General features: G+C 28.8%; 2 protein-coding genes across 3 annotated transcripts; one reads left to right on the top strand and one right to left on the bottom strand.

The window, feature by feature from the left end:
* The first annotated feature begins 1640 nt into the window (after positions 1-1640).
* Positions 1641-4564, top strand: LOC126840636 (UDP-xylose and UDP-N-acetylglucosamine transporter). Its single transcript, XM_050576507.1, has 8 exons — positions 1641-2075; positions 2155-2268; positions 2345-2447; positions 2723-2854; positions 2992-3061; positions 3278-3387; positions 3987-4132; positions 4222-4564. The coding sequence occupies exons 1-8, from the start codon at positions 1999-2001 to the stop codon at positions 4460-4462; spliced, it is 993 nt and encodes a 330-aa protein (XP_050432464.1). The 5' UTR covers positions 1641-1998; the 3' UTR covers positions 4463-4564.
* On the bottom strand, positions 4460-11449 carry LOC126840635 (proton-coupled amino acid transporter-like protein CG1139). 2 transcript variants are annotated; one of them, XM_050576505.1, is made up of 9 exons: positions 11023-11449; positions 7781-7920; positions 7544-7694; positions 7343-7467; positions 6667-6751; positions 6315-6587; positions 5372-5550; positions 5124-5296; positions 4460-5041 (listed from the first exon to the last, which is right to left on the bottom strand). In XM_050576505.1, the coding sequence occupies exons 2-9, from the start codon at positions 7906-7908 to the stop codon at positions 4779-4781; spliced, it is 1377 nt and encodes a 458-aa protein (XP_050432462.1). In that variant the 5' UTR covers positions 7909-7920; positions 11023-11449; the 3' UTR covers positions 4460-4778. The 2 variants fall into 2 exon arrangements, with proteins under 2 accessions (XP_050432462.1, XP_050432463.1); XM_050576506.1 differs by having other exon boundaries at positions 11282-11449.

The following is an 11449-nucleotide window of genomic DNA, read 5'->3' as shown; positions in this document are numbered from 1 at the left end:
GAAATCAACAATATTTTGTACCAACATTAGATTAATACAATAAACATTTAATCACAAAACATTAACAATTAAATTATACCGAGGTACTTAATGATATTATTTAAAAGAAAATGTCATCACCTTATTTAAATTTATATAATCGACGTTCTAAATTGAATTTAGTAAATTCTATAGCTACCGTACTCTAAAGGCTGCAGCTGTTCGTCGTTGACAAACATTAATACTGTTATATTAAATTGTTATATAATATCCTTTGACCATATGTATAATTATATAAAAAGATTATATAATGTATACTTATAAAAATATTGTATAACAGTATTAAAAAATATAAAGTAGACCTAAGTGTTATCTGAAATGTATTTTTCTTTACATTTTAAAGTTAATACAATTCATTGAAACAATCATATTATTGGAATATACTCTGTTTTGTATAATTTATTTACACTATCTTTTTTTAAACTTACATAAGAGTTTGCCGTCCGGATTTTTTCACAAACACGTGTTTTTATTTTATGAATTTGGCATCTATCAACTTCATGATTAAACCTATATAATTGAATGGTAAAATATTATAGAGTATAGTTAATAAACGATTATAAACTGGTGGACATGGTGTACATTATGATTGACGGTTGTAGATCTGTGTTAGAATGACAGAAGTCTAAAGTTGATAAGTTACATTTTGTTAATTTTGGCGCATTTATAATAATATGTTTGAAAATAAGTATTGCGCAAAAATTGACAAAAGTTAAATAAGGCAATATTTAATAAGAATATTTAAAAAATATACAATTTGCTGAAATGCCAAAACAAATAGTTTGATATTTTGGTGTTTAAAGGTTATACACCCGTCTCCCATCAAAATATATTAACTATAAATCATATATTTGATTCAATTAAAAAATATTTTAGCAGCATTTTAGTGATAATTAAAAAAATTAACTGTATTGACTATTTTCCTAAAAGTTGGAAAGTGAAACATCAACTTTTGCCATTATACCACAGAGATAATAGGTACCTACATAAGTGATAAATCATTTATAGTATTTAGTCACGGAATAGATTTAATCTATACTGTGATTTGCTTTTGTTACTTGGGAACTCTAATTTATCTTTATTTCTGGATTTTACTGTATTAAAACTAATATACAATCGACAAAAAGGTTTGTCAACATGTTATTTTAATCTAATGTAACCCTAATCATCGAGTAAAAATACACTTCCAAATGTTTGCAATTTTATTCCCAAAAATAAGATATATCTTGTTCCCGGTAGGCATTTAGGTAAGGTACCTACAAATAAGTTATGAAAAAAAAACATGAAACAAAGGTAACCTTCGTTATTTAAATTTCACTTGAATTAGTACTTCGTTTAATAATTACAATACGGCTTATGATATCACCGTCTAAAATTACAAAACCGTGCCACATCGTTCTATGTTTATGTACTATGCTGTTTAAAAAAAAAATGTTTTTATATCTAATATTATCATTAAGCCGTGTTCGGTGTTCTCGGATTATATTACCTACCTATTTAGAATAATTTTTAAATGATCTCACTCCGACCGTAATCTGCATTCTGGTCCATATGTTTTCATTTGATAAGATTAAACATGTGATGTGTGGTATCATCGTAGCTTTCAGTCTAGAGTCATATAATGTACTTATCTATAGTCTTCGAGAACCGCGCTTGTACAAATTTAGATGGCCATGAGAGAATGATTAATAAGTACTTAATAATATGTTTATAGGTATACTGGCGAACTGTGTTCTTGCTAATTTACGTAATAACTGTAATTTAATAAAACTACATCATTTAAATCTTAAGTAAATATGTACCAACCTTTAAAGTTTTTTATGCATACGCTGACTTTCCTACAAGTGGATTGTTAATACCGCAAAAGAAAATTTAATAGCAGTTTTACGAATTATTTTAATCATCAGAAATTTGTCGCTTTGTGCTTTAAAATCAAAATATAATTTTTAATTTATTAAAATGAGTGTCCCCGTTGCTGTTGGATCTACGTTCTTTGGTTGCATGAGTAATGTTGTATTTCTTGAACTTCTAGTAAAGTAAGTGACACAAATATAGTGGTGTATTTAATTTTTAGTTATAATATTGTCAATGGGTAATGTACTTTTTCTTTTGTAGGCAAGATCCAGGAATTGGAAATTTAATAACTTTTTCTCAATTTTTGTTAATTGCGATCCACGGATTTATATTTACTGCAAAATTTGGTACAAAGAAACCAAATATTAGCGTTAAGTAGGTTATATTAAGATTACATAAAATACATGTTTTTAATTCTGATTATTTGTATAATTTAAACATTTTTTTTTAGAGGTTACCTGATTTTAGTTTCAATGTTTTTCATAACCAATGTTTTAAATAACTATGCATTTGATTTAAATATTGCTATGCCACTACATATGATATTTAGAGCTGTAAGTTGTTCAAATTTAAAATACACATTAAATTTACCTATGCAGTTTTATTATTATTATTTTTGGCAGTACATTTTATTATGAAACATAATTTTGATTTGATTATCGATGTAATCCTTTACAAAATTACAAAGACAATAATAGTATAATACTCATAAGGGCCTATTTTAAAGACTAGATTTAACAACAAAAATACTTAGATTTTGCTCTTAAACACATGATAATGGAATTTTTGTATCTCTTAGATATTGAATTAAAATCGAATACTGTTTTAGGGTTCTTTAATAGCAAATATGATCATGGGAATAGTCATAATGAAAAAAAAGTATACACTCGACAAATATCTTTCTGTTGCTATGATAACAGCTGGTATTTCTGTTTGCACTATAGTCTCTAGTCAAGATGTTGTAAGTAATCTAAGATTATTTTATGTTATATTACTATAACTAATTACTATAACTATATTATTATTCTTTTTATTTTATACATAAATAAATAAAATGTTTTCATTTTATCTAGTATCTAATTTGGTTTTCCTTTGTAGAAAAAAACTGTTATACGAGGTGTTGAACAAAATACGAGTGAGCTTGAGGATTTCTTTTGGTGGTGCTTAGGTAATATTAAGAGTTGTTTTATTCTATCAAATTATAGATAGCGTACCTATTTTAATCATATTCTATTGTTGCGTATTATTATTTAACAGAAAATACAATGTATATTTTGTTCAAGCTTAAAGAATAGGCTTACCTATTATTTACATAGTTTTGAAAACCATATATTGTATAATATAATTTAAATATTTTAATAACAAGTTTGTTTAACTTTAACAGGGATATCATGTTTAACTGTGGCATTGTTTATTTCTGCTCGGATGGGAATTTATCAAGAAACATTATACAAGAAACATGGAAAACATCCTCAGGAAGCATTATTTTATACGGTAAATTTATTTAACTTGCATGTTAAATTATAATGTGAAGTTAATGAAACCCTACCCACACTAAATGGCGTACCAAATATTGTGTATTAAAAACAAAATTTATATTTTAAATATGATTTGTTAGTTTTTCAAAATTTAAACCAGAAGTTTTTGACATATCAATGATTATAAGGAAAAAGGTCATTAACGACATTTTTGTTATTTTACAGGACAGCCAAAATAATAATGCAGTACTTTTTCTGTTCTCTTCTGCTGTGTATTTATCTAAAGTTCTAATTTTTATATTACCTAATCCATTTATTTATCATATATTATTTAAACTGTCGTTTGTGCCTAAAACCAGTCTTTTAATACTGACAATAACTTCATAACTCTTAATTAATGGTGTTAACGCTAAATATTTAAACGTAAAATAATCGTAACAATATGTTTACTAAATCAATAGAGAATTGTGGCATTGACACCAATATATTAAAAAGGTTAGAAGGCTATTTGGCATAAGAGAAAAACATTTAATTTAATTCAGGAAAATATTGGGTTCAGGAGCGCCTAAAAACTATAACATCAGTATGAATTAATTTTTGGCATGTTGTTTTTAGCATGTACTACCATTACCGTGGTTTGTGTTTCTCTATTCTAACCTAAAGGAACATATCACAATGGCATTTGAAAGTGAACCATTGCCTCTTATTGGATTGGGTATACCTAGTACAGTTGTTTATCTAATCGGTAATGTAGCTACACAGTATCCTTTTAATTATTCGATATGATTTTTTAATATTTGAATTTAAAATGCACATGTATGTTTTGTTTTCCTTAAATGTTTTTTCCCAGATATATTTGTATAAGTTCTGTATACTTTTTAACTACAGAGTGTTCATCATTGACAGTAACGCTGGTTTTAACGCTCAGAAAATTTACTAGTTTATTGTTTAGTATATTATATTTTAGCAATCCATTTACAATTTACCATTGGATTGGGACCATTTTAGTGTTTGGTGGGACGATCATCTTTACTGAAGTACCACAAAAAGTTAAACAAATGACAACACAAAAGAAAATCAAAACCAAATAGAAAGTATTGTCTTGTTTTGTACAGATAAATAATTGTTGGGTATATTTTTATAAATATTTATCTACTTTTTAGAACAATAAAAATATTTAAATGTGTTATATATTTAATTGACAATAAACGTAAATAATTTACAAACAACCTAATAACTTGGTCTGTAATTGTAGAAATTTAAACGTGTATTTGATAATTCTATCAATTATATATTCTATCGTATTAAAATAAACTAATAATATAATAAATTAAAGATATTACGTATTAAAAACACAAAATGGTGCATTTTCTAAAACTAAATAGTGAACATTCTATTATATTTCGTTCAGTGGTGTAAGCCGAAATCTTTGCTGAACGCAACAACAATGTCGTGTAAACTAAAATATGTACCAGTGACAAAACCTAGTAGACCCAAGATGATTGTAAGGATGTCCATGTGAAGTTTCCAATTATATGCTCCAAATCCTTCTTCCTTCCATACAACCATGTGGCAAATGGGTGGAAATATCAATGCCAAAAATGTGCTAGCTATAGCTCCAACTAAAGATATGAATAATGCTAAATGTGGTATCACTTCGGCTGCTAAAACTGTAAATATTTTGTAAAAAAATGATTTAAAGTATAGCCCATTTTAATAATTATAATATTTGATTATAAACGGTGTCATTACATGTTGCGAACACTAAAGCGGCGCGAAGAAGATATTCGGCTAAAGCTGGAGATTGGAACGGTCCATATTTTTCTTGTACTGAAGGCCACAAAATAGCAACAGGCACGTAAAATTGTAGAGTGTAAGTACAAATAATTGCAAACACCATCAGACCGACTACAATTTTGGATAATCTGTAAATAAAAATACAGTTAATAACTAATTTGAAGAAGTCATTATTGTTGTACATAAAGGTAAGAAAAAATTACACGAGTGTTGGGGGAAGATTAAGTGTCAGACTGCCTTTGACGTCGTCGCCAAAACGCCAGAATCCTACGAAGCCCATAGTTAAAATTATGAATGTCACAATAGTCATGCCAGTGTTTAACACTCCTAAAGTGGAAGCGAATCGGTCTGGTTTTTTCATTTCCAATTGCAGAGGTAATACCTATACACAATACAAATAATAATTATTATTACTTTTATAATTTAATAATTTTATATTTTAATTCATTAATGAGTAAAGTGAATTGAATAATAACATTAAACGTTATAACGGCATTACACCAATGATACAGTTGATATTTGTGTAAAGCACAATATGGGCTAAATCTTATTCTTTCTCGTCTTATCTTTTACAATGGGACCAGCCATCCAAAAGAACACTAAACAACTATATTAACTCCATACCCATTGCATCTCCGTAATTTAATTTATAACTTTCAATCATCTTTTCTGGTCTGATTTATGCTGTAAATCTTTTTATAACTATTATTTCTTATATATTTAATGTTTTTCTTTTTTTAACTTCTTGAATCATGTATTAATGTATCTTCTTTAATTTTTCCTACAGAACTGTAACTCCCGAGTTACCTCTTATATAATATATTGCCTTCTATCTAACCGTATAACTCCATACACCTATTTTTATTTTATCTCTCTTATTAAATACCCGACCCTTACTTTCATCATAGTCGTCAAAGTGTTTCAGAAATCATGTATCAAACATTTTTTTCTTTTACAAAATGCGTGGCTTTGTCATATGTTTACTGGCTTCCCCACTGGTAAGTATTTCATTTATGGACTTTGGTATGTAATACTTACATGTTGGTTAAAATTGTTCCCAATTATTAACACATAATATATAATGCTACAGTAATATAGTACAATAATTAAAAAATGTTATATCAAGTATAAGTGGGTGTACCGTACCAGACTTATGCCTTCGAAAGCGTATATAGCCGTGCCAAAGAACAACGGTATTTGTGACCAATGGGCAACGGCTGTTCTAGACGCCAACGGTGGTAAATCCACTATGCAGTACGATAGGATGATACCTAGACCAATGGCCATTGAAATGTTTGCGGCCGTAGATAGAGGCGCGATGAACTTTAAATTTCTAATCATGGCACAGGACATAATCGGTATCAGTGCGAAAATCATATGTATGTGAATGTCTATCACCGCACCGTATTCGTCGCAAAACTGAAACGAAATTGACGCAAGTGCATTAAAACATATTTATACAACTTCCTAATATTCGTATTGATATCGTATCGCGTACTTGTTTAATAGAATTTGAAACAAACAATATGTACACGCAGCAGAATCCCAGTTGAGTTATTATGACAAACACGTTGACTAAGGTCCTAAGACAAAAATAAAAAATCAATGTCGAAACCGAGTTTGTTAGGATATAGATGTAATATATTATTTATTATTAATTGTCATGTCACATTGGCAGACCAATCAAACCGTATGTACACTCCTATAAAGTAGGTAATATAACATGTTGTCGATACTGCCAGTTAGAGTCTAACCTAACCTGACCTAACCAGTTAGAGCCATAGCCCTAGGCGTAACTGACAATTTGTGTTAGGACTTAGAGGCATCTGTAGACCCAACTATTTGACCAAGTATTATTAACGACTTATACGAACAATATTTTTTTAACCCTAAAAAATCAGAAGTTTTGTATTATTTCGGCAAAATTTTGCATTTTCCATGTGTTCTAATTAAAAACAAGTTATTTATCGTAGGTAATGAAAATTGAAATAATATGTTTTTCTTATTATTTAAATCTACTTTTGCATATGTAGGTATTTAAAGATGGTACATCATTTTTACTGGTATCCCTTTTTGAACTAATAGTATTGCTTTGGTAGTAAATTTTGCTCCACTGCCTGCCTAAGCGCATAATTATTATAAGGTTTCACGTTTAGCCTTATTGTTATCATCACCTGAATAAATCCGCGTGCCTCTGTAGACTTTTGGGTCCGGTAGCGAAAGACAGTTCGATCGTCTCCGAAAACGTCGGGCAGTGTTCGAGTTTCAGTCGGCTCTTGAGCTTATGCGCGACATTTAGCTAACAAAAACGATATATTATACAAATGCAAAACACGAGCCGTAGGTAACGTTTCCCTATATTTCATCGTGCTCACCAATATGTGATTGTTGTATATGCACACGGTGCCGATGAAGACCGTGAGCAGAGGCGCCATCAACAGACCTCCGTTTCGAAAAGCATCTCCCATGGCCAACATGCCGCACCCGATGTTGCCCTTCAGAAGATGCATGAGCGTCTCGCAGTACCTAAGTAGAAAAACCATCACGTTCCACATAATATTTGGTATTATATTTTCTTTATTATTGCCCTATGAACGTGTAAAGGTTCTTACGTGGTCGGGTGTTCTGAAACCGGATGACCGTGCACGGCTTTTGCCACGGCTTCCGTGCGTTGTTGCTCCGCCGTCGTGTTATTTGCTTCGGCATCTTGGCCACTGCCTTTACGCGATTTGTCACCCATTTTATGACGACTCTGAAACAAAATTTTCCCCATAAAGAAACAATGTCTTTCGGCATTTTAACAATAATAATAATAAGTAATATATTTGTCATTTGCGTGGATTTTTATACGGCGACGATTTGCTTTAATTAGGCATTTTTTTTAAGTAAATAGTTGAAAGTAGCAAATTTCGTTGGATAAACTTCGTATCTCAATAACCGGTTTTCCAATAATTATGCTGTTCGGTATTTTGACACAATTTGCAGCGACGAGGTGCGTCGTTATCGGATAGGTTTTAACTTTAAATCGGCCAATTATTTTATTGTATTATAATAAATATAAATCGTTTAAGGAAGTATATTTTCTCGTAGAAACTATTTGACCAATACACATCAAAAACAATCCGTTATATTATGATAACAACGTAGGCAAAATAAAACCGATAATTTGAGGTACGGCGTTTTGTATATGCAATTTTGATACGCCTAAGCATTGGAATATTATTCAAATATGCACGGCTATTGATTAAGGGATAAAATATAGACAATAATATAATATAGTTTATTTTATACTTATCAGACGATTTAATCGCTTCAATTTTAATCTCCATGGTACCGCAATTCATTTTGATTATTATTTTGTTTTCAAAATTAATATAATGAAAGTTCTTTTTTATATAAAAACAGGTAAATTAGACGTGTTGTATGTAATAATACAATAATTATTTAATTTTCATTTGACGTCAACTATTTAATTAAAATTATCATAGATTGAACAATTATGAGAAACAAACCGTATTAGAATCCAGTTACTTCTGTTAACCAAATCTTTTTGAGACGGCGATTAACTCTTTAAACAAATTCAACAACTCAATGGTAACTAATAACAATCACCAATATCCTATAAAATCTACAGAATGCCGAATATTGTCATTAAACATATGGAAGAATAATCGTTTATTTCATATTTGTTATTTGAACGGTGTATACACGGGTTTTAATATAAAAATTTAACGCAAAACTTATTGAGTAAATGAAATAATAGTAGTGTAAACTGCATTGTTTACATTGTTAAAAATATTAAAACAATTTGTTCGTCGATCTACGGATTGTAGTTTGGTGCCCGAGGAACAGCCTCACTTTTCTTGGTAGATTTATTTCAATCGCACAACATTTCAATGAAGGTGCTAGCCAATATATGTCTTGTCGTGCTCAGTGATACATTAGGGATAATTAACCACCATGTTTACAAATTATACATAAAATATATTGGAAAATTAATTCATTTTTATTTGCTTACTTCGTTTTTTTTTACATAACTAGTATAAAATGATTATTGTTGTATATTATTGATTATTAGCATTTTATTTATTTGTATTATTATTATTATGGTACATTGAGAGAACGTTATACAGCCAGTAAAAAAAAAAAAAAAAAATTGTACTGAAAAGTAAGCTGTGTCTTATGGCAACAACTTAGAAAACATTATCCGAAATATCATCTTAAGAGATTTCGTAGATTAAGAACTTAAAAACAAAATAAAATGATAGAAATCAATATTAAATTTATTAATATTATTCTTAAAATTCTACGTTAACGAATTATTCACAATCCTAGAAGTTTTTTTTTTTTTACTTTTATTGAAAAACATAAAATCTGTAAATTATATTTTACAATGATCCTAGAAGATAAAAACTAAAATAAATACACCGCTATTGATTGTCAATATGCGGCGGCTATGACCTACGAGGTATACGTTTGGGACTTACAGTTATTATCACAGTCGATGCAGTTCATTCCCGTAATATTAGTTTGAATAATGTTTTACTTTTCCGTTCTGTTTATGAAATATTTATTTTTAATACATTTGTACTTAATACGTGTATTAATTACTATGACTTTTTTGGTTATTGGCCATATTATATCTGGCTCGATTTTGGTCTTACAAAATGTAATTGAAAACAAAATTGTGATGGGCGAGGGCCCACTCTACAAATATCCAGTTATGCTGTGTAAAATTCGCCACTGCTAATTTTTTTATTTTAATATGTCCGAGAGACATTTGAATTGCGACAATGACAAGTTTTACAACGCATGTTTTATCGCGTTGCACATTTAAAAGTAACTAGAATTTAGATTAAGCGGGTATCTACAGCTATATCTACACAAATCATTTAAATTTTCAATCATAACATTTATATTATATTCTAAAAAATACTGATAAATCAAAATGTTTTCAATAGAGACGATTATATTTATAGTTTATTCTAGGACAACCTTGACAAAAAACAATCATTATTATTATTCACTAACAGGTGTGTTTCCGTATTATATCCGACAGCATGCATTTATTAAATGTCATTACTACAAAAAATTATTCTATTATACTTGCTACTCTTTAATATATTGTTAGACAAACGTACATTTTTTATCAACATTTCTTTAAAGAAAATGTAATGAATGAAATTTTATGAGTTCATTTTAGTAAATAAAAATATAATTAAGAATAAATTAATTTTAAAATGTTAATTTACAGTATATATATAATACATATATAATTATTTTTTCTACAGGTTGGCAAGAATGATTTATGTATAAAACACAATCATTTTTAACTACCTATGTAATAGAAGACTTCGTATACAGCGTGACTAACAAATAATTGTGGTTAATTGCTAAATATCTGATAACATAAACTATTTATTAAGATGCGTAAATAACATACACGAACTTAGTTTTAAATGTGCCAACATGTGATTGATATGGATTAAACATGTACTAAGAATAGTGTACGTTAACATTAGTCTTTAAAACACTAATTGTTTTGTGTCTCGATAAAATGTTACTTCAAGTTATAAAATACTTTTTTATTTCTCTAGTAGTTTATTGCCGAAAAAGTATAATAATTGCACCAGGTTAAATTAAGAGCTACTACTAACAATTGGCAAACTGGTGAACTACTGTATTTGAATATAATAACGATATACGATATTATAAAATAGGGATTACTTGTAAAGTACCTATTATATTACATAGTAACGCTGTATAATTTCATAAATTAGAAATCGAGGCTACTCTTTAATTAACCACTGATCTCTAGTGTAGAAAGCAATAATTATTGTTATTCTTTACTTACGGGAAATATATTTGTATATTTACAATATATATATGTTTATTACATATATATATATATAGGTTTCAAAAAAACGTTGCGTTGATGTTTTTCAATTACGTTGGCTATGTTGTTATAATTAAATCATTCGTAACAATTAGATAGACGATAAAAAAAAAAGTTTGAAATTTAACATCCAGGTCCTATAGATGCACTCATTTTTTTTGCATTGGCGCCGCAAAATTGTCAAAATTCGGACGGTAAAAAAAAAAATAACGAGTACCTATTCGCAAGACGAGATGAAAAATACAATAATATAATAAAAAACACGACACTTCACAAAATTTTATTTAAAAATGAAAAAAAAGTTTTTAACCTGGACTGGTATTTATTTATGATTTAATATTAACCGTCCGCCGGCGGATTCCAAACTAGAATGAAAAGGGCGCGC

This window comes from Adelges cooleyi, unplaced genomic scaffold (genome assembly GCF_023614345.1).
Source record: "Adelges cooleyi isolate 19-005CV unplaced genomic scaffold, UGA_ACOO_1.1 ACOO_flye_CR_arks_rails_tigmint_CR_PRNA_376, whole genome shotgun sequence".
NCBI classification, from domain to species: domain Eukaryota; kingdom Metazoa; phylum Arthropoda; class Insecta; order Hemiptera; family Adelgidae; genus Adelges; species Adelges cooleyi.
Note: the sequence above shows the minus strand (reverse complement) of the source record. Positions and strands in the feature narration are given on the sequence as shown.

Coding starts and splice junctions, on each gene's coding strand:
- LOC126840635 (XM_050576505.1), bottom strand. CDS start 7,908: ATGGGTGACAAATCGCGTAAAGGCAGTGGCCAAGATGCCGAAGCAAAT. Junction 7,695..7,780: donor GTTTCAGAACACCCGACCAC/GTAAGAACCTTT, acceptor TTTTCTACTTAG/GTACTGCGAGACGCTCATGC. Junction 6,588..6,666: donor TTTCAAATTCTATTAAACAA/GTACGCGATACG, acceptor ATTTCGTTTCAG/TTTTGCGACGAATACGGTGC.
- LOC126840636 (XM_050576507.1), top strand. CDS start 1,999: ATGAGTGTCCCCGTTGCTGTTGGATCTACGTTCTTTGGTTGCATGAGT. Junction 2,855..2,991: donor TAGTCTCTAGTCAAGATGTT/GTAAGTAATCTA, acceptor TTTCCTTTGTAG/AAAAAAACTGTTATACGAGG. Junction 4,133..4,221: donor ATCGGTAATGTAGCTACACA/GTATCCTTTTAA, acceptor GTTTTTTCCCAG/ATATATTTGTATAAGTTCTG.